At 41.9% G+C, this 23,793-nt stretch overlaps 1 protein-coding gene across 6 annotated transcripts in view; it reads left to right on the top strand.

The window, feature by feature from the left end:
• bcas3 (BCAS3 microtubule associated cell migration factor) overlaps positions 1 to 23,793 on the top strand; it is a 218,228-nt gene that overhangs the window by 23,410 nt on the left and 171,025 nt on the right. For all 6 annotated transcript variants that reach the window (XM_066695157.1, XM_066695160.1, XM_066695159.1 and 3 more), the window contains exons 8-14: positions 998 to 1,105; positions 1,336 to 1,412; positions 3,071 to 3,147; positions 3,748 to 3,831; positions 5,987 to 6,157; positions 11,281 to 11,374; positions 22,809 to 22,942. In XM_066695157.1, the coding sequence (XP_066551254.1) occupies positions 998 to 1,105; positions 1,336 to 1,412; positions 3,071 to 3,147; positions 3,748 to 3,831; positions 5,987 to 6,157; positions 11,281 to 11,374; positions 22,809 to 22,942 (745 nt within the window). The remainder of the gene's footprint in view (positions 1 to 997; positions 1,106 to 1,335; positions 1,413 to 3,070; positions 3,148 to 3,747; positions 3,832 to 5,986; positions 6,158 to 11,280; positions 11,375 to 22,808; positions 22,943 to 23,793) is intronic.

The raw sequence follows: 23,793 nt of genomic DNA, 5'->3' as shown, positions 1-23,793 counted from the left end.
CCTGTCTGCTCCTGTTATTCTGAGCATACATCTTTGTGTTTTTTCCAGTGTCTGTATCATTTTAGTGTTTAGCGACCAAGTTTCACAGCCATAAGTGAGCACTGCTAGTGTACATTGACCAAGTACTTTTCTCTTCAGGCAGATGGGTAGATTTCCATATATATTAAGTTACAAAGAGATGAGGAACATTCACCGGAATTACTTTTATTTAATATCAGATCATCCAAACATCATTGCTTCCTTCTGAACGCACACTTGTCAAATTGGCATTTTTAAAATTAATCATCTCCTCACCATTTGTTCTTAAGGATTCTCGATTGGTATTTTAATTGATTTGTCCAGAAATTGATAGCATATTTATTTGATATCTATCCATGTGGAAAGCCTTCAGAAACCAATATAGCCTTTTGGCTAAGAAAACCTGCACCAAATTAGACTAACACATCCTGAAAAGATGGCTGACTAATGCCTTATTGAAGTCTCTACCAGTGGGATGAAGGACACTTGATGAGGATTAATGTCTGTAATTTCCATCCCCAAAGGCATGTACTTATCCTGGACTTCTGTCATAAAGTTTATGACGTTTTATAAAAAGGTATAACATGGAATTACTATATTATCAGTGTTCAACCAACTGGAAAAAATATAATTGATTTAGTAAAGTTCAATGAAAAATATTGAGTAACTTGAATTACTAGAAAATCTATATAGCAAAGTATGCCCTTTTCCCCCTGTCAATTATTAATACTTTATTGTATTTATGTGCTGCTTCAATCTACTCATAACATGATCTAGTGTGTCCATTTGTAGATGTTTATTTTTCTATTACCATGTTGACTCTAATAGGGATATAACATTTATTTTCGTGTGGCAAACTTGCCGTTGTATGCTTCAGTGGGGGGGTATATTAAAGAGCTGTCAGTTTGCGCTGCCTCTGTGTTCAGGGTAGTTTGGGCTGGAGTGGCTCTTGATTGTCTCGGGCGACTGTGTCTTCCAGCACCAGCCCTCCGTACTGCTGTGTGGACCTGTACTCACTACGCACCGGGGAGATGGTGAAGTCCATCCAGTTCAAAACACCAATCTACGATCTGCACTGCAACAAGCGGTGAGAGCCGGACCCAGCAGTTTCACAACCTTTCTGATGCGCGTGTCTCCCTCTGCCCCCTTTTTTCTAAGACAGAGAGTGTATCTGCTCTTCGGCAGTGCATTTGAGAATATGTTTCTCAATGTTTTGACTTTGTTTCACTGTAATACTTTTAAAGAAATCATTAAAAGAATTATCACTGTTTAAATCTACTTTATTATTACTAAAATGTATTCTCCCTTAATTTGTAGGATCCTTGTTGTAGTTCTGCAGGAAAAGATTGCTGCATTTGATAGCTGTACTTTCACAAAAAAGTTCTTTGTCACAAGTAAGTACAGATATATTTATATATATATATATAATTTTTTTCTCTGACTGTTATGATTTATGTGCTGATTTTACACGCAAACCCAAAATTTCATAGAATGTGATCATTTTTGTTTCTTTGATCAATAGCACTACAGAGGAGGAAGTCCACAATGAATTAATCAACCGTGCATGTTTTAGTGATTAAAACCACAAGTGTGTGTCAATCTAATCCATGGAGTGACCAGAACCTGCGCAAACAAACAGGGGCTACTTTTAGCAGACCTTTTAATAAATCTCTTCCTCTTGTTTTCAGAAACGAACTCTGAGAAAATGCAAAAGAAAGATGACACAAATAACATTAATAAGTGATGTGATTTCGTTTAAACGATAGCCAGGCTGACCGCTCTGGACGAGAGCAGACAAGACTGTAATTGACCTGTTAAGAACCTATATGGCTCACTGTACTCCTGTAAATGAGGGTTGTAAATCACCATTAGTGTTGTTTTAATGTATCGCTTTGTCTGTCTGCCTTCCCCATATACTGTCTGCTCGGCAGGAAGGGCGTTAGGTGAATAATTTTACATTCTCTGTCATTTAACAGAAGCAAACATCAGAAACTTCTTTCATGAAAAGTTAATATGAAGGGGATTCTTTAGTGTTTCCTTTTAGTGTTTTCTGGGATGTATTATTAATAAACAATAACAATATTAATAATAAACATGTTGTTTATTATTGCACCATTGCTCCAGCACAGTAATATTACACGTTCCTTGCTCTGGATAAATATGAAGCTTATGAACAATACAGAATATCCCCAAACCCCTCCTCACAGGATGTGTTAAACACATGTTATCTCACTGCCTTGGCTCCTTCCCCCCTGGAAACGCACAAAAGGGTTTCGCATTACTGTGCTTGTGGCTTACCTCAAGTCCTATTCACCCCGCTTCGGATCCAAGCACTGAACACTAAATTACTGTCTGCGTACATTCTCTCTGCGTCCTGAGCACTAAATTGCTTTCAGCGTGCTTTTTCACTCTGAAACCTGCACTCGAATTACCTCTGTGTGTGCAGTGGATGTGGAAACTTCACTCCCCTCCCCGTCTCTGTTTGACTGGCTCAGTCTGCTGTCCAGTCGGGGAGCTGGGGCGGCGGCTTTGTTGCTCATGACAGTGGTTTTCTCTCCCCGCTGTTTGGAGGGTCATTACGGCGGCTCGTTAATCAGCACAGGAGTCGTCCTGCCACTGATTGGATAACATGGCCCCATATGTAGGTCACATAATTGGTTTAGATGGACACATTTCTCTGCTGACTCGGACTCTTAAGTGTTTTCAGGATAACGCTGTAGCCATTCCGGCTGCCCTGACACAATACATTACTTTTCATTCATCTTGTCTGAACAGGGTCTCTTCAGAAACACATTAAGGGTAAAGGCATAAAGGCAACGTCTCCTGAATTACCAGATGACCTGTGTTTTTTCCTTTCATTGTTTTTGTGTTTGTAGTTCGGTTTAATATTGTAAATCATTCAGTACTTAAATCCTTGAAGTGTCAGAATCTGCTTGATTCAGTCAAAGGCACCAAAATCCCTTCAGTGCCACTATTCTAGGGCAAACGAGTTCCACAGTTCACACTTCAGTAAGCGCCCTGTTCAATAGTTTTATTCTCCTCTGTGGTGCAGGCTGCTACCCCTGTCCCGGGCCCAATCTGAACCCTGTTGCTCTGGGAAGTCGCTGGTTAGCCTACGCTGAGAACAAGGTAGGAATAAAAACACATCGCTTCGTAGGGTTTCTGACCTACTCTACATGTGCTTGACATGCCCAGGGTTTCCTATTAACAATCTTAAAATGCATTTTTGTTTATTATAATCTCTGTAAGCACAGCAGTCATATCAAGAAAAGTATTTAGGTATATATAAGGCTATATATATATATATATAACTAATGGATAGTGTTGGATGTGGATTATTATGATTATTTTTGGCAATATATTTTTTTAAGAGAGCTTCGTTTCATTGTAATACACTTAATGGACAGTTATCTGTTCTATATTCTGACGTCTCTTTTGTAGTGAACAGATGGGGCTGCATCCTGAGTTTGGTAGTGAATTACAGGGAATTATGGGCCAGTTGTTTGTTTCCAGAGCGCACATCTGCACCTGGGCGAGACCTTTTAGAGAACAGGGCTCTCGTCTTGTGGTGTATCGCTCTCCCTTCTCAGACAGCGTAACTAACCCCCCACTCCCTCCCCGTACAGTACAGGGAGACTGTAATAAATACTATCGGAGCTAATGACTGCTGGAGACCGTAAATGTTTCAAGTAATGGCATGATGTGACCGCTTGTCTTTGCCTCTCGCAGCTGATCCGGTGTCATCAGTCTCGCGGTGGAGCCTGTGGAGACAATGCCCAGTCCTACACCGCCACGGTCATTAGTGCTGCCAAAGTGAGTGCTCCCTGCCACCCGTCACCGGGCTGCTGTGTGTGTTACAGCCCCTCGACTCGTAAGCCATTACTCCCTTATCCAGGGGATTATTGTTATTGATGAGTCGGGGAGCGGTAAGGACACAGTGTGTGTATGCCATCACGGCCTCTGTAGCTCACAGCCTTTCCAATACCCCACATCCCCTTTTCTCTTCTCTTCCACGGGATGTGTGTGCATTTTTAGCCCCACTGTCCTCTTCTTCATTTCCAACCTGTGGTTTGTACTTTAAATGTCACATGCTTAGGTCAGATAAAGCCAATACCCTCCGGGGCAAAGATCAACGGGATCCGATCAGCACTTATCCCAGGGTTTATCCTAAGAAGGGCACGTCTAACATAACATATGTATGCGCTGCTGGTTTAGAAGGCGTTCTTGCTTTTATGTGGCGTCTTACCCAGGTTGGGGGGGGTGGCGGCGGTATACATTTCAGCTTTTGATACCAAACAGATTTATTTTTACATTGCCGCATCAACGTTATGGCTGTTTGCCATGTTTTGAGTCTTTTTAACCCCAAGGTGATTAATTGATTTATTAAGCCTACATCTGTATTCCCCTGTTACACGATCGCTTCCTAATGAGCTCTAACAGCTTAAGTGAGAGAAGGACCATTAGCAATAATGGTGGCGTACATCAAAAGGAACACGGCAGAGGTTAACAGAGAAAATAAGGTTAAAAAGTCTAGATTTACAGACTGCCGGGCTGCCGCTAGTGCGGTAATTTATAATAATGTCCCGGCCCCTGACACACCTTTTCTCTGTATCGCGCTTTGAATCAGACTTCAAGAGGGTATGTGTTGATTGATGGAATTCTGTGCAAACATCTGAATTCTATAAATTTGCTTTGATCAGTTAATACGACGAGATTAACTCAAAGAACGGGACAGAAAGCTTTTATTTAACGTAAACATGAAGATAAAATTAAAACGTGAATGCGCTTCTAGATTTGTGTCATTGATTACAGGCATAGAATCGCTCGGCTACCCCGCGCTCCTTTTATATCCTTCTTTAGGGCGCTTTAAAGGTTTGAGTAAATGCGAGCTGTATTGGTTTTGAGGAACGGTGTGGTTATAGCAAATGGATAGTACAGCTTAAGTGGGGTCTCTTCCCTGTCTCTGTTAATGGAGTGAGCTGGGCAGCGCAGCCAGGGCCCTCGAGAGGTTAATCAGGCATTCAGGCTAGGCTGGGCTGTCAATACCGTGTGGCGCCTGATTTTGTTGGTCCTTTGGAGGCTTCTCTGACAAGCCACTAACAGACTGTGTGTAAATTGCCGTCCATTAATTATTAAAAGAAGCGTTTACCTCCTAATTGATCAACACTAATGTGTTTTCTAATCACTGCAGTTTGAGTTTTTAGTGCTAATCAAAACAGTCCCCATTGATCTGTGGCTCGGCCCTGGTGGCAGACTGCCGCGGTCCTGAGCTTTATCGGGGCTGTCCGGTGCGGCCCGCCAGGGTCTGCCCAGACTGAGTGGTTAACCTTGGCAGGGGGCAAGGACTTTCCTTATGACATCATCCTCGTTGTCATTATTGTTAAAAATAAATGCCTCCTGATAGGCAAACCAAATAAATAATCTTAATGTTATAAAAAAAAAAAAAAAAAAAAATAGCCAAGTGCAATCAGTTTGTGGAACGGAAAATCTACTTGTTCTTAAGGCTCAGGGTCAGTTGAACTCTCATTAAAATTATACATCTGCTTTCATTTTTCCCCCCATTGCATTAATTTTTTGGTTAAAAAAAAAAAAAAAAAGAATTCCTTTCATTAGAGAGAATGGGCTTATTCTTACACACTAGGTTTGTTTTAATGTATCCCAAGCTGACAAAAGCAAGAAATCTCTTTTCCCCACCTCAGAAAATGGACTTTATATTTTTATTTGATGTGTGTGTGAAATACTCATTTAATTGCCTCACAAATGTAATGATAAAGATGCCTGCACAGAGAAATACTTTTAATCATCACTGAGAAATACAATGAATCGTCATCCTTCAAAAACATTTTGGATACTGTATACATGTGTTCAGTTCACTAGTCTCTGAGGCGAGAAATCTGTGGCTACAGGGAATTTACACAGGGTCTCCCGCCCTCTCTCACTCCGTTTCTCCCTCCCGTTCTCCCCGCAGACACTGAAGTCCGGGCTCACGATGGTTGGGAAGGTAGTGACCCAGCTGGCCGGCACGCTGCCATCAGGCGCCACCGAAGAAGAGGTGACGGCCCACAGCGCGGTGCGCCGCAGCCCTCATGCCCCTGGCATCGTCACGGTCATTGACACGCACACCGTCCTGGAAGGACAGGTTAGCACGTCCGCTCTGCCCGGGCCCTGGTGTGTGTAATGACTGTGGACAACACTGGTGTATAAAAAGAGTCGGCACAGATTGTAGCCCCACACTTAGTGTGTGCAATCTCTCCCGCCACGCAGAGATTAAAGGATTTTCCACAACCCACAGGGCGTCCTAGGCCCTTTCTGGAGTACGGTTTCATTTGTTTTCAATCTCTGATACCATTTAAAAGCGAGCATTATGCATCAGTGGCTAGCAAATCCGAGTGAGTTTACATATGCACATAATACCTGTTGAAAAACAGAAAAGAGAAAGTCTAGACTCAACACTTATACTGTGTCTTCATGAAATATTCAGACAGTTTTGTTACTGAGATAATTTTCTGTGGTTTTTGACTATGCACCTCGGAATCAAGGTTTTTAACAGGCTTGTAAGCTGGGTTTAAATGTAATCTGCAATTACATCCTCCTGTTATTCCTTTGATGTAATTTTTGCTGCTGTGGTACTTCCTATATTAAGGTGATATACAACTACTTCATGTGGAACTTTAAATTCCCCTGCTTCAAAGCGATGGCTCTTCCTGGTGTCTTGATATCGGTCGATGACGAATGTGTTTGGTTTCTTTCCAGTGATTCTGGTTGTCATCACAAAGTCATAACTGCTTCGAATCCCACCTGAGCTCCATACCACATAATGAGAGGTCATTATTCAGTGGACACTAAAGACTTATAATCCCCCTCCTCCCAGTCTTTGCCAGTCAGAGGATGTTAAGGGTTTTTGCAATATTCCTGCAGAATGCAATTGTGCCACATTAGATTTGTGGTGTGAGATTAGTGTGAGGTCATTGAAACCAAATGAGAGACAAATCTCTGTCAGGCTTGGGGCTCTAAGGCCAGGTAACCAAGATATACTGATTTATTAGATCTGGCAGCAAATTATTTGATATGATCTGTATGTAGATTTGTGGTAAACCCAAATACACTAATAAGCATCTTTTAATGAAGTGTCTTCTTTACAGACCAGTTCAAATGTCTGCAGGCCTCAGAGAAGCTACTTTCTATCAAAATAAAAAAGGTTAACTTCAAACTTTGATTTTCAGGATTTTGTGGAGAAAAAAATACTTTTTGGTTTATGGGCTATTAAAAGCTACTGGAAGTTTTTAACAAAAATATTTGCTCTTAAAATTCAAGTTATTCCTTAATTGCACATTGGCTGGACCACACACATGACAGCCATTCAAAGGTGTGATTTTTTTAACATCGATGTTTTGGTAGCTAAAATTGGCCTGGGATGCGTGTCAATAAAAATGTTGATCTCACCGATTTAAATATCTGTTTCACATGTAAGGAGCTTTTCACACCTAGTTTGTTTAGAGAGGATCATTCTGACTGAAGAATTCAGTTAACACCTAGCTTTAGTTTGTTTTGGCAGGCGTGAAATGTGAAAAATATTATGTTAGCACCAAGCAGGAAAGGCGAGGATGCGCTTTGAGAGGGTGGTCTTGGCTCGATGAAGGGGGATCTGTGAGTCCGCCAGTGTTAAAGCACGATTCCTGTCTTCTGTCTTTCCTCAAACGATTTACCTGCCATCTTGACCGTACTTGCTAGCATGAATGAGTATTCAACAGGCCAAGATATGTATCTGTAATTGCAGGTAAAGCAAACACCTTTTATTTGTTTTAAACTAAATCCATCTGAAAGCGATACTTTCAGTTATAGATGCTAAAATAATATTTGCAAATGCAGTACTGTCCCAAGTTTCACAGCGCTGCAAGTATACCTTGTGTAACATTGTGTATATTTATGTTACATATATGGTCTCTTGTCTTGTGTGTCATTCCATGAGATGTCAAAGGGACAGGTAACATCTCACCAGTGATGGACTAATACCAACTACCAGCATAAAGTGAAAGAATAAAGTGTTCCTCCTAATTTTCTGCCTTTGGAAACTATTTGCATATAAGGTCCAGCATTGTGCTCTTAAAAACACACAAGAAACAACAAGAAGGAAATAGCTGTACAGTTTGACACCGGCAAAAATGAAACCAATAAATCACACATGAAATCCCTGTGGAAGGCGGGGTCAGCCCAGGAAAGCAACAGTGCCAATTAATGCGCAGGTTACAGCAATTATTGTTCTTTGCAATTATCCCTGAAAAGCCACTGGGCTGTCAGTCTCATTGTTGCGTGGTTGAAGAGTCACAGGTGACCGACCCCGTTCGAGAAGAAAGAACACTACTCCCCTGTGTAATAGGATTACTTTACAGAGGTAACCAAACACTAATTCCCGGACAAAAGTGAACAACAAGATTCCCTCACAGCACAACATTGTCTGTGCTAACTGTAATAAAAGGGGATCTGGTTTGTGTCAGCGAGACATTTTGGTCTGAAATAAATGTCTGGGTCTGAGAGCAGGGCTGTTTTTTGTTTGGGCTGGATCCTATTAAAAGTAGTTTTGGTACTTAATGCAACACTCTGGTAGATTTATCACTGTTAGGCTCGGACGCCTGTTGTCTGGCCTTCGTTATAATCTCCTGCAGGACCAATGGGTTACTGACCGGAGAGCAACTTCTTTATTGAGTTTTGTTGTTGGAGACTATTAACCTTGTTTTGGTGGGGGACGGAGAAATATTTTAAAAGATCCGGCTGAACCTCTTTTCACGAAAGATGTTAACCTCGGAAGTCCGCCGACTGTAAAATGAAAGTCACTTTGAAAGCGTTCTGCTGCTCCGCTGTGCCGGACTGTGCCGCCCTCTCCCTCGGCACGCACGGGCAGAGCACGGGCAGAGCAACGGCAGAGCTACACAACCTCCACGGCACTGTCTCCATACAGCCGAGCTTGCGGAACCAGCGCCGTGTGAGTCAAGACGTTAGCTGCTGTTGCAGGTTTTACCGTGCCAGAGGCAGAGCTAAATACATTAGAAATGTTGACCTTTTTTTCAATTAAAAACACAACAATGCCAATGATTCCCCAGCCTTGCAGGGCATGAATGGGTCTGAACAGAGATCTCGGCTGGGGCTGTGATTCCCACTGGAGGAGGGTATAATAAGCCCCAGGGAGCATCTGAGTTTCAGTTGAGTGGCTCCATTGTTTTTGCTCAATCTGCCCCACCCAGTTACTTCGGCAACACGTTCATTGTTCTGCAGACGGAAACCACTGTTTTATGTCTTTTCACTTTTCAAAATTGGAAACGAGGTAGAATCTGTACTGTTTTATGGATTCATTTCATTGTGATTATGTATTTTCTCTTATGTATGACTTTATTTGTAAATTGAAGATGAAAATGCACAGTTTTCTAGATTTCTAAATGATAAATAAGAGCGGATGAAGGGCACACAAGATTTAATTTTATTTTAGCGTGTTGATTTTGTCCACAATATCACAACAAGGTGACATGTGCGTAGATCAGCGGGATGACCCTTTATTCCCCTGTCTGTTAGTCTAGCAGTGTTTCATGTCAGAGGTTAAAGAGGTCTAGCTGATGTTGGGCTGTTGGGGACGATGTCCATTAGTCGCTCCTCTTGTCAGGGATTTATCAACGTGTGTCCGTAGATGCCTGAACGGCCGATGGCCTCCATTAAAATGACTTGTCACTTGTGCTGAGCCCTGAGGTGGGAAAGACATCGCCTGATGCATCTCTCGAGCTCAGAAGTGTTTCCACTATGTGGGGAAGGGAAAAAATAATCTGAAAACAATGATCTGATTCATAAATGGTGAGAAGACGACAGAGTGATGTTTGATGTTGCCGATCGAACACCATGGCTTCTGCAGCGAGTGTCTGAGGAGTTGTGGTTGCGTTGTTGTTCCAGGGTGTAGAGAGGAAGCTGTGAATGGGGTGATGTGTTGGTATTTAAACCGCTGGCTGGGGCCCTGTGTGGTTCTGTCCCTGTGAAGAGAGGCCCCGAGCCCTGCTGCCACCACTGCTGCTCTGACAGTCGCTGATTTTTTTTTTTTTTTTTTTTTTGGTTTCTTTTCCCCTGAATTTTCATTCAACATTACTCAGAAAACTACTGGATTTAATATTTCAAAATGCGTTCTGATTTTAGAATTACTATGCTTTATTTCCATGGTTCCAAACCATATTTTGCTGAATATTTTTTTTAATCCTGTTTGGTTCTAAGGAAGCATGCCGTTCAAATCTGAAATAAAATGTATATATATACAATGATTTTATATATAAATATATCAATATATAAACCTATATTGATCCACTGCTCGATTAAGCCCTCTCCAAGATGTTTCCATAGATTTATACACACTCATAAATGTTTGTTTGTTGATGTGTGCGTGTGCCTTTGTTTGTCACTCCGTATACTGGTTTCTGTCCACCAGAGGGCAATGTACATATACTGGGGTAACATGGTTAATTGTTTATGGAATAAGCAAATAATTCTCCATATGTGGCAAATTTGGGTTGCAAAGTATTCTGTTTGACCTGTATTATAAATAAGACTACATTGTAGTTTAACATTTTACTACTTATGTTAATGACTTAATAATATGTATTTTGTACACAAGTTTTAAATTTGACAAATCAACAATCTGCTCGTATCGCAATCCTTGTGCCAGCATAAGATAGACAGCACTCCTGAAGACACCATTATTATTATTATTATTATTATTATTATTATTATTAATTAGCAAACACCCTTCCCGGGGTCCTCTAACAGTTTTTATCATGCTGGTAACCTCCAAAACATGCGCAGAGCCAAGGTGTCCGTTGGAGGACTGACGCAGCTCCCCCTGATAACGCTGAAAGCTAACGGGCTCCTGCTGCAGCCCAGTCGGTGCTGTGCATCAAGCGGGAGACTCCTTGGCCGATTTAAAACCATCCCAGCCACGGCGATACCCTGCCAGTTGCCTATCTCTGCTTGGGAAATCCTTCTAGCCAATGGGATATCAAAAACCTTGATCTGCGGACTGTAAGGCCCAATTTGTGCTCCAAGTGGAGGGCCCTTACTGGTTGAGCTGCTCTGAAACCCTGCCAATAATATACTTGTAGACAACGTGTGAATTTTAAAGAACCAAACAAACCTCCTTGGCTTCTGTACATGTTGGCTTGTCCCTGGTGGTTTCGCTGTGCAGTGTAGCTGACCTCTAACTGCGATGCCGATGATTTGTGTTTCTCTTCCTTTCAGGTCGTAGTCAGCGAGGATTCGGACGGGGAGGGTGTCGTGGCGCACTTTCCCGCTCACGATAAACCCATCGCTTGCATGGCATTTAATCCTAGCGGTAAGTACAACATCACAACTGTGATCTGGTGTTAGTGTAATGGAAAATAAAAACCTGGCTGTTTATCGCATATATATGTTTCTCACAAGCAAGAACATTTTGTGAAATGTGAAAAGCCAGGTGTAAACAAATGACACAGACGGGTGTTTGAGTGATTTCCATCTCAACCTTCCGTGCTCTAGCAGTTTTAAGTTGAAGGGGGTGTAAGTCTTATAGGTATCTTTAAGGAGGCTATTGAGATGATAAAGAGGCTGTCACTTTCTCAGTGTTGGATGTGGTGTGCGCTGCTGGGACTTGCACTTCACAGTGGGAGATAGAGGCCCTCTTGTTGCTGCTGTGCTGCAGGTGACTCGCCCCGGAGGTGGCCGAGGTGCGGCGAGTTGATCGATCTCCGTCGGCTGACAGGAACATCTTCATGGGCCATTGTCTCTGCGCACAGGGCTGCTCTTGAGACTTACCGCTCACTGATCCCTGGAGTGGGGTCTTCTCCAGAAGCAGCACAAGATTAACAATGGTCTGGGTGTCCCACAGACAGGGCTGCCCACACTAATGAGCTTGGGTGACACTTAAAAGACCCAAAGGACTGTGGGGTTAAGTTACATTTGATAGAGAGAAAAGATATTTGTCTTGGTGAAGTGACGGGGACGGTGGGGGGAGGGTGTCCATGGGTCAGCCTGGCGCTGTCACAACATTATTTAAGATGGGCAAACAGCTATAGGTTATAGTTCTCTGAAGACAATATCCATATCCCCCTGTTCTGAGAGGGATTTTGTTGCTGACCTTACACTGCTGACCTACTAATGCTAATGACTTGGTTTATACACTTTTCTGTTTTTCCAATAACGATGCAAGCCTTTCCGGAAATCAAAGATGGGGACAATGACTCATTGTGTCCTACTCCTCAGGAGGACAACAGTCTTAATCAGAGAGCCGATGAAAGCTTGCTGCTAAAGGCATTGAAAGGAATCCATAGAATGCTCGTCCTTATTAATTTCCTTAACCTGTCGAGAGAGAGGGCACCCCCCCCCCCATATGTTTGCAGTTCTATGGTTTACACTCGATGTAAAGAGATTAATACGGCACATAACAGTATTCACATGCATGGGGAAAACAGGCTGATGAAATCGCCTGAGTGTGCAGTGCTTGTTTGGGAACATGCATGTCTGTCCCTTCTAAAAGGTCACATTGGGGCGCAGGTTTTCATTAAAGACAGAATAAGACTCAGTGAATGTGCCTGGCATCGAGTCAGCAGCTAAGTAAAGCTGGGCTAACACCAAGCCAGGCAAATGTGCTTTATTTGGACCAAACATTGTGCTTTGCCCATTGTTTATTAGACTGGAAAAGGCAGTGTTCTGTGAGTCATCATAAATTTGTCCCATACGATTGATGAAAGATGTGTTGAATATCAAATGTCTGCTGCAAATCGGATGAAATCCTCCCGTTCTTGAGCAAGAAACAAGTAGCATCTAAAAATCTTGACTGAGCTGCGATAAGTGGGGTAGAGTCGTCCCCATGTCTTCATCCTCAGGGGGACAACAGTTAAGCAGTTAAGGTCCACTTTGGTCCCTGCCTCCGTGCAGCACATTGATCCTGCAACACTATGGCCTATAATTACACCCCCTACCCACCCCCACGCTGTACAGCACGGTTTGGTTTCTATGACTGTATTTCCAGACCTCCCTCCCTCTGTACGGCACTGTGATCTTACTGTACTATGTCTGGCCTGATACCGGTTTCGGTTTTGAGGGTAACATTTAGTGTTTTTAATGTTACACGCTGTAGTCTCACACAAACTGCTCTTACTGTAGCTCACATGCTGATATAAACAGGAGCCCAGGACTCGGCTTCTATAGCTCATCTGTCTTGATGCTGCAGGAGACATGGACATCCTCTTTATGCAAAGCTCCCTGCATTCCTGGCTCACACAATAGACAGTAAAATAAGTGTTTCTGAAGTAAATACGAGTCCAAATACAGTAATCCTGTGACATGTGACTGTGGAGTGCCATGTAAGTCATGGCATTTGTGTTGTGTTGTGGTTTTCTCTTCTGGAGGCTCTGTGGTGTTGTGGGTGTTTCCATTTTGTATTCCTACTCTTCGGAGTCTTGCTGCATGTTTTCAATTAGTTTTTTGTATTTGGTCAAAGTGTGTAAAGCACTCTTTGTTTCTCTCCGTCGTTGGTTGAAATTCTAAAATGTTTTATTTATTTTTCATTTCTATTTTTGGGCTCGTGACAAATGGATATAAAGTTCAATTATATTTCACGAGTTAAAATTAATATGGACAGATTTATATATATTTTTTTTGTATTGTTGTTTCCACAAATTTCCTACATGTGATAAAACAATGCCGTTATTGAAACATTTCCAGTTTCTTTAATTTCCGTGTAATTTATTAAAGGGCAGATGCTGAAAACAAAGAAAAAACACACGGACACGACATGGTAGTGCTCTAAACCGTTTTGTGCTCTTTCCTCCAGACAAAGACGGGCATAAACATAAAAAAGAGGTTTTGGTAAGATTATGAATCCATCAACGGTGCCCATAGTGACCAGACTGGTTTGACGTGAGCTTGGCCACGGGAGTACCGGCTCTAGGGGGAGCCATTGGTTCACCTTTGGGTTGAGAGTCTGGGCCACCCTTTGCCCTGTGAGTCTCTGTGGAGCAGTGTGGATAGGAGCCAAGGCAGCATTTTACTGCACTGTGCTTGTACCACACAGCAGTGCTTGTAATCGACCGTATGCCAGTCTCTTTGTTCATTTTGATCAATTAATCAATTAATGTTTTAAATCTGACACATGTTAATGAATCCCAAACATGTTAATGAATCCACAAGCTAGGTACAGAATACACAGTAAAAAACTTTAATCGATGTACTGTCATGTGCAGTAATAATAATCACAACATAATGTTAACCAACATTAGACTGATATTGTTGGAGGTGCTTTTTATTAGAGAAGGTGTGTTTTAGTGTTAAAAATTGCTAAAAAGGGTTTTCTTTCTACAATACCTGATTTCCTCTTAAATTATATTTTGTAATTCAAACATGAATAAACAAACTTTTGTAAAGGGGTTTTCGAGTTTGGGAACATGAGGATAAACTGTCAAATTTCAATAGTTTATTAAATATTATTATTATTATTATTATTATTATTATGTATTTCTCAGCAGACGCCTTTATCCAGGACGACTTACAACTATCGACACAACTACTGTTATAATGGATATGCGAGTTTAGTGTAACTTGCAATGTATTGTAGAAACTGGTTAACCTGTTTAGTGAAACCTGTGCCTGTTTTAAGATCTTTCGCACCGATCTGGTTTCGTTACGTTTTTTTTCTTCTGTAAGCAGATTTCACAGTGGCAAAAACTTCTTCTTGGATGTCCCCGAATCATAACCAATGACTTGAACGCCAGCAATGTGGCCCTTTGTCAAATGTCTCGAGGCCCCATGTGGAGAAGTCTGCAGGCAGCTCGTTTTAGATAACAGCAGGACGCTGTAAACTTCAAAAGCTTAACCTTCCAAATGTCAAGTCTAGTTAAAAATAATGGAACTTGTCTGTTATCACCTCATTTGCTTAAGCATAAATTTGAAAGAAATTAAAAAAAAAACAAAAAAAAACTTCTCGGTTATCAAACTGGTGAGTACAGAAAGAAAAAGACTTTGCCTTGCTTAGGGGCTAACCAGGCTGAAACAAATGTAAATTATATGTGTGTCCTCTGTTATTCAACACATACACACTGTAATTTACTTTCCTTACATGATTAAAGCATATAATCAAAAAAGTATTCCAGCATTGTTGAAGTTGCATGCACTGGGATATCTGAGAAAGGAAAGGCTTGATTTTAATTAGCTGGAAATCCTTGGTGCCTTTAACCCTGTTGGTCCGTGGGGAACGAGGAAAGGGCATCGGTGCGGTGGAAAATATTTCTTACGTGCTGTGGTCTGACTGTGTCCCATTAACCAATGGTAAAATAAAAAAATTAAAAAGTGGGCCAGAATGAAACAATGCAATTACTTGATGACTGCTCTCGAGCCGAGAGGTACAGAACTCCCAGAAGCGATGTCAGAAATACAGAAAATTGTATATGTTGGAGTAACAACAGAAGAGAGAGCAGAGAAAATGGCGGTTCCTCGGGTAGCTGGCACACAATCTGTGGTGTTTGGGATCTATTCATAGTAATATAATTAAAGGATGCAGTAAAGCGCAGTTGTGAACCGTCCACTTCAACAGCTGCAATCAGTTTGTTTGCTCATTTTCTTTTTATTTTTTTCCCCCTCCATTTTCCTTTTTTTCCTCTTTTGTGCTCATTTGCTTGTTTATTAGCTGTGACTCCCGGGTCAAAATTAAAGCAAATATTTTAACGGAAGGAGCTGTATCGGGGGCAGCGCTCGGTGTGGTCGTAGGCGGCGATTGGACCCGGCGTGGAGAGAGGGGGACTGAGGGAGCCAGGACGGGCCCTCGCTGCCAGGGAGATGCACGCACTGTAATTCCTCTCAATCACGCAACTGATAAGCATCAAGGAATCTGCTCTTCTCCGGCAGATTAGTCTACTGGACTCGCTCTGGGGGGTTTTGGCCATGGCCGCTCTTAAAGGGAAACGCATATTTAAAGGCTGCGTTGAGACCGAAGACCAGAAGTGCACCCTCCTTTCGAGTGCTGATTAGGCATCGCTCAATGTTCGTGCATTACACCCTTTGGACCTCTGTGACAGTGCAGTGTATAGTGAAGGAGCAGGGGTTGAAGTCATGTTTCTCCAGTGATTAAAACGCTAGTAAAGTAAGAGACTATGGTATCCGAACTACAGTCTGTATTACTTCGTCTGTATAAAAAATTGAACATTTAAATAATGCAAGATAATATCATGTCTAGTGTTCGAATATTGTCCTGCTCGTGCGCTTGTGTCTGGGGTGTCCTGTTTGAGCAGCACGATGCCCAAATAGAGACCCACACACAATGCCCTACCTGTCAAATGACCGCATCGACACACAACTACTGTACACAATACCTCATGCAGTTGTATAGCATGAAATCATTAATTTGAATGTTTTCACAGCAGGCAAGCTGTTGGAACTCATTCTTTGCCACATCCCATATTTGTTTTTCTTGATTGCAGATTTTTCGGTTGTTGCGATACCGATCTTAATTTTTGTCAGATGTGAATTTGCTTGTCACATTTGCAGTGTTTGGTTACATTTCCCTTTAACTTTAATTAGAGACTGTTGTCCTAATGTGAGGAAATACAACACATATCATATCCAACAGATTTTAGAATTTTGTATTAATATTTTTTTCTGCTTTTATAAAAGTGGGAAAGCCTAGGTCTTCATTGACATTAAAGAATATGCAAGATCTAAATACTCTCACCTTTATTTTGTATTATATTTTCTAACATGTTCACATGCAAATAGTTTTTGCATCAATTTAATCTGCTGTTTAACCCATTCCTTAACCCATTGCAACGCTTGTTATTTGAACACTGCCTCAGTAAGGGTCTGCTGCAGGTATTGACAGCTTGTTCACCTCTGCTCTCCTGTGTCCTCGTGGTGGACGAGCTCTGTGAAAGTCCCTGTGTCCGACACAGTGGTAAACCTCTGACAGAGCAGAGCAGAGACAGTTATATAAGGGTGAGTTTTCTAAACTTCACTTAAAGGGGCCCATTCCACAGCCCTGCGCAGACAAATCTGCTCATTTCAGTTAATTTACTGTCCTTCATGTGGAAGACTAAAGAATAAATGATTACTTTTAATAATAAACATTTGCCTTCCGGAATCAACTGTGTAAATAATAAAGATCTATAACAACGGTTAGTGTGATGTTATTTTAAGTTTAAAGAAGCCTACACTCATTAGTGTGGCCCAACTCACAACATAGTCCATATCTTACTTTCTGTTAAAGAACAGTATTGTGTTCAAAGCAGGAACAAATGCTCATGTTGCATCAAGGTGAGGCCTACAATGTAAGGTTTTGTGGTCCTCCTGCCAAGTTCTGTGGCCATTCCTTCATGAAGATGGCATTTGTAAGTTCTCCAGCGACTGGAAATGTGAAAGCGTTCCAAGACATAACATCGAGGGGTACGGTGTACATTTCGAAGGCCTGGGGGTTGCAGCTTTGCATTTCTGCACGATGACAACGATCAAACACTCGCACTCCTGACGAAGAAAAGGATCAAAGGGCTGGGAAGGCCACCGTAATCACCTGACCTGGATCTAACCGAGATGATGTTATGGGTGGATCTGAAGGAAGCCCCGTCTGCCAGGAAGCCCGGCCACTCAGACAGCATGCAACTCCACACAATGACCGTCTTGCTTTCAAATTAATTTAAGATTTCAAGAGTGAAGTGATCGAAGCGCACTGGATCCGTGGCGGGATTCATTAGCTAACATAACACTTGTTTAAAATGAAAGAAAACATTTAAATAAAAAGAGATTATCATTGATTATCTGTTGCTGAGAAAGGATTACGCTTTTCATCCAGTCTTTGTACAATCCAGTCTTATCAGGAGGTTGTGGTTTTAGCAATTTGCAGAGGGGCTTTAAACATTACACAAAAGAGGCAGCCAGACAGTCTAAGCTCCTGTGTGAAGTTTGCAACACTGTTTCTCCTTAGTGTAGAAACATACTTTGTCCCTTAAAAAAGCACAACAGTTGAATTGACTTGCATATCTAGCTGAACAGTAATATTTATTTCTTTATGTATATATGTGTATGTATTTATTTACGCAGTTTAAACTTTGCACTGAGCTAGCTATGTAAACCCGGCCCCTGTGATAATTTTCCTTATGAGTCAGCTACAGGTTAGAGCTGTAGAAACGGAGTACATCTTAATATTAAACTAATTATGCCTCTTGGCTAGGAAAGTGCCTTTCAATCTATTAATATCTAAAGACCTACTGGTGGTCTTGCCTGTAAAGCAGATACAAAAACATATCCCTCTGTTACACTTGACTGCAGATCAAATGAACCATAGGCACCTTTGTTTCTCTCTTATTTTTTTCCCCACTGTTGTTAAGGGCTTCATTTGAATTGTGGATGTGGTTTAGTGCGGAGACCTTTAGAGATGGTTCCCTCGCCGAGTGCCGAGAAGGTTTTTGAGCCAAGGTGCCCACAGAAAGACTGTGGCGGGTTTGAAAATCACCCTGGACTAAATGGCGGGGCTGATGTGCCCAGAATAATACAGCGCAAGAGCGTTGTTAATTCAGAGCATTTATATTGTGGTATTGGAGTCATTATGGGTGGAATTACACAATTCCGCGCTAAAAAAGTGGCTCCTGCCATTGTTACTGTGGGTGGTACAGGGATGCCGTGAACGTGGGTGTCAGCCTGTTTTAGTGGGTGATACACTCACTCTTTGTTGGAGGTGTGAGTCATCCAGTAATACAATGGATCTGTGGCGGGTGGGGGGTGGTGTCTGACCACTGTTGATCAGGGCGACATGGTGAAAGCCAGTTGGGAGGGATGGGGGTGGAGGCGTACTTATGACTGGGACTGAAAAGGTTAAGTGTTAGAAGTTCTCACTTTTGTCTGTAAAAGATTAACAAATTATCGACCGAGCTGTGACCCGGGGAGAGTGTGTGTTAACAAGGAAGGCCGCTATCTTGATGGTTACTGGGGAGATTGGCCCCGGGTTTGAGTTAGCTCAGCCAAGACTCCGGACAGGCGGCAGACCCACGCGGCCGCAGCCGACTTTGATCTGCGGGCCCGTGCTGCTCCACTGCTCCCAGGGTGTTTCCACAGCCCGCACAGGCGCCTCGCGAAGGACACGCCGAGCGGCCACCTCAGGGGAACGGCTTTCCAAAGTAACGTTCGGACCTCATGGTGTCGGTGCTGTTTAAGGGAGGATTTGTCAGCAGTGTAGAAGGGAAACTGAAACAACCTGTTGAGTTAGGGAAATGTTTGTATATTTAATATCTACACACACACACACACACACATATAAAAATGATGTATAATGTTCAATTAAATCAAATTAAATACATCAATAAATACAATTCTAGGTAAATGCTGCCCATGTTGAAATATTCTGATTGTCTTGCTTTTAGGGCTTTTCCACATGTTAATAATTAGAGATTTCCTATTTTCAAAGGTTTTCAACTAACTGTTATTAATTAAAAAGTTGGAGAATTTTGTCTCGGCCTTTCAGACTGCCAAGTGAGCAATGTTGCCTTTTCTTTCATTTTAGTCATGGTCTTCTGGTTCCCCTGGCCTCCCTCTCTCTGTTGTCAGTATCTGTAGCGCTTGCTGGTAGTGCGCAGTGAAGGAACTCGCTCACTCATAAAGATTTACATCTTTGAAATAAAACATCCTGTAGGAATTTGTGATTTAGCAGATGTTTTGTGTTTACAAGGTTAGAAACATATGACTTGCAAAAACAAACAAACAAAAAAAAGCACAAAACATGAACATAAATTTTCTGTCCGAGTGACAAGATGTTTTTGGAAATTATTTTATTAATAAGTAGCATACAGATGTGCTGATGTGAATCGAATTAGAGCTTACCACCTAACGACATGTGCCAGCAATTTTGTATGAATGCAGAAAGTAACACTTATACCCACCGATGAGGTGTTATAAATAGGATGTGTCAAAAGTTGTTCAGAAGTCTCAGGTTTCCCAAATCTCATAGCGGCTAACCAGTGCAGAAAAGCCTGCTTTTTAATTTTGTTTCCCGGGGCTAACCAACTGACGCCTCTTTGTAAGGCCTTGTATTTCAACAAGCCCACAAAAGCCCCAGTGCTGGGTTCCAGTCTCCACTGGCTTTTGGAGAACACTGTGTACCATCAGCAACTTCTGTCCCAGTGTGCTGGCCAAGCCTCATCTGTCAAACCCAGGGCGAGCGGGCGGGCGAGCGAGAGGGGGAGAGAGAGAGGAAGCTCCCAGATAAACATACCGCAGCGCCTAAACTCCTAATCACTCTACGCTTCCGTTTCCAGGGTCTATAATTAGAAGGCCTTCTCTTCCATGTATTCCCAGTTGACGCAAATGCTTCTTGTGGCTTGGCACCTCATTTGGGGCGTGGGTTTAGTTTATGGCCAGGCCGTAGCCTGGTTTAGTCTTCTGATACAGCATAAATAGCTAACCACCATCTAATTCAATACCCGTTATGTTTTCTTTTCATGTGTGCAATCTAAGTATTACTCCCCCCCCCTCCTGTTTCTCCTTAAAGAAAGATGACTTCTCCTCCTTGACCAAGCAGTCTTGGAGGAGACTGGTGTGAGAAATGGGAAGCCAATGCATTTAAAACAAAGTGAACAAATTAATCCAGTCAAAACACTTTTTCCCCCCAGCATTTATAAAAAAGTATGTATTTCCCTCATATAGGTAATTGTATTCTTTTAATCCTTTGCCATTTAACCTCCTTTTTACATTTGACAAACCACACAATAAAGCAGCACCACTAATTAAATCCTACCGCTCTCTCAACATTATAGATTAGAAGTAGCAAAATTACTAATTATTGTTGTGTTAAATTATGGCAGGGAGATTAAGAAACTGGGGCTAAATCATTCATTTGTGGTGAATGTATTTTCAATGCTTTTGATTATTGCCTTTTTATATTCCAGGAGAAACCTTAAAGCAACTGTAACATTTTTAGCATCCTCCAGTTTATCTACTTGTAGTTTAATAGTCGTCACGTTTCACTTGTGGGTTGGTTTGGTGTGGCTTGCAAAGTGTGTTGTTTACAGTAAAAACTACACTTTCTGTTGTTTTACCAAGTTCAAATAAAAACGGAGGAATATTTTTTCCTTGTCGTCAAGGGTTATGAGCTAGTTTGGCTGTGGTTATGTTCAAAACATGTACACATGCATTTATTCTTCAAGATTCATCCAGAAAAAGACTTAAACTGGAGAAGAGGTACTGTCAGAAGCTGAGGGTATTATTGAAATCCTTCACTCTAGCAAATTATATTTTGTGTGTATGTATGTATATATATATATATATATATATATACACTCACCTAAAGGATTATTAGGAACACCTGTTCAATTTCTCATTAATGCAATTATCTAACCAACCAATCACATGGCAGTTGCTTCAATGCATTTAGGGGTGTGGTCCTGGTCAAGACAATCTCCTGAACTCCAAACTGAATGTCTGAATGGGAAAGAAAGGTGATTTAAGCCATTTTGAGCGTGGCATGGTTGTTGGTGCCAGACGGGCCGGTCTGAGTATTTCACAATCTGCTCAGTTACTGGGATTTTCACGCACAACCATTTCTAGGGTTTACAAAGAATGGTGTGAAAAGGGAAAAACATCCAGTATGCGGCAGTCCTGTGGGCGAAAATGCCTTGTTGATGCTAGAGGTCAGAGGAGAATGGGCCGACTGATTCAAGCTGATAGAAGAGCAACTTTGACTGAAATAACCAGTCGTTACAACCGAGGTATGCAGCAAAGCATTTGTGAAGCCACAACACGTACAACCTTGAGGCGGATGGGCTACAACAGCAGAAGACCCCACCGGGTACCACTCATCTCCACTACAAATAGGAAAAAGAGGCTACAATTTGCACAAGCTCACCAAAATTGGACAGTTGAAGACTGGAAAAATGTTGCCTGGTCTGATGAGTCTCGATTTCTGTTGAGACATTCAGATGGTAGAGTCAGAATTTGGCGTAAACAGAATGAGAACATGGATCCATCATGCCTTGTTACCACTGTGCAGGCTGGTGGTGGTGGTGTAATGGTGTGGGGGATGTTTTCTTGGCACACTTTAGGCCCCTTAGTGCCAATTGGGCATCGTTTAAATGCCACGGCCTACCTGAACATTGTTTCTAACCATGTCCATCCCTTTATGACCACCATGTACCCATCCTCTGATGGCTACTTCCAGCAGGATAATGCACCATGTCACAAAGGTCGAATCATTTCAAATTGGTTTCTTGAACATGACAATGAGTTCACTGTACTAAACTGGCCCCCACAGTCACCAGATCTCAACCCAATAGAGCATCTTTGGGATGTGGTGGAACGGGAGCTTCGTGCCCTGGATGTGCATCCCACAAATCTCCATCAACTGCAAGATGCTATCCTATCAATATGGGCCAACATTTCTAAAGAATGCTTTCAGCACCTTGTTGAATCAATGCCACGTAGAATTAAGGCAGTTCTGAAGGCGAAAGGGGGTCAAACACAGTATTAGTATGGTGTTCCTAATAATCCTTTAGGTGAGTGTATATATGTATGTCATAAAGAGAAGCAGGGTTTGAAATATGCTAATTATTGCACTTGTTCCCATTCTGAATTATACGTGCTTCTATAGGATTCTTGTTTTTGGGTAATGTGGAGAAGTTAAAGCCAGGAATGGTCTTTTTGGTTGAAGCAAATTACTGTGACAATGGTAACAGACACGTTTCCACAGTCAATTTGACTTTGACATATATGTATATCAATATAAGTGAATGGCAGATTATTTATGTATTTCTTTTTCTTTCCAGGAATGTTACTTGTTACTGCTGACACACTGGGCCACGATTTCCACGTCTTTCAAGTCCTGACCCACCCGTGGTCTTCGTCCCAGAGTGCTGTGCACCACCTGTACACGCTGCACCGCGGGGAGACCGAGGCCAAGGTAAGGCTCGATCGGCACAGAGCTTCTCACCATGTGCAACAGGCTGCTGTCCTTTGTGTGGGGCAGTGAGGGTACGATCCTACCAACCCTAAATGAAGAAACTGCAATACTTTACCCTTGTAGGAAACCTCACAATCCAGCACTGCTTTTACAGAGCCCATCTGATGTTTCCCCTCAGAGAGAACACCATTAATACCGTGGATGTTTCATTGCACACAAGCCAGAATGAGGCTTCCTAACCTTTTGGGATTCCCTACACATGCTGTTCGTATGGCCACGAGTATCACAACTCGCACAGAAACTGCCAGTGAACCGTACACTGATGACCCCTCAACCAACTCTGTGTTTCATATTTTCTGGAACAGTGTTTGTTAATTCGGAAATTGTAAATTGCTACTATTCGCTCTTTTGTTTAAGTTTTCTAGGGCCACCCAGGGCTTTAATGTTTACCACTCTTCCCAGTGTAATGATAACGGAAATCTGCATTTATAATGTGCCTCTCATAGTCTCTGCATCTCTTAAGGGTTTTCCAAATACTGTCAGCAGAAGAGCTTCAGTGCGCAGAGAGATGGGACACCGCTGGGGCCAAACGGATATTTCTCACATCTGATTTAAAAATACTGCGGGGACGGTGTACTTATCAAAGCACAGTTTGATTTATTTATCAAATGCGAAATTTAGCACTAGAATGCTTTTTATCTAATTGCTAGGTAAAAGTAATTACTTTTTAAGGAGAAATTTAAATCACTTTAAGATCACTAATGAAATTAAATCTTTCATTAAATGAAAGCATATTTAATCACATTTAACTTAGGGTGTATATATTTTTTATTTTTCCTGATGAAGAAAAT

The sequence above is a fragment of the Amia ocellicauda genome, chromosome 22 (assembly GCF_036373705.1).
Source record: "Amia ocellicauda isolate fAmiCal2 chromosome 22, fAmiCal2.hap1, whole genome shotgun sequence".
Lineage (NCBI taxonomy): Eukaryota > Metazoa > Chordata > Actinopteri > Amiiformes > Amiidae > Amia > Amia ocellicauda.
The sequence above is the reverse complement of the archived record's forward strand: the minus strand, read 5'-3'. Positions and strand labels throughout refer to the sequence as shown.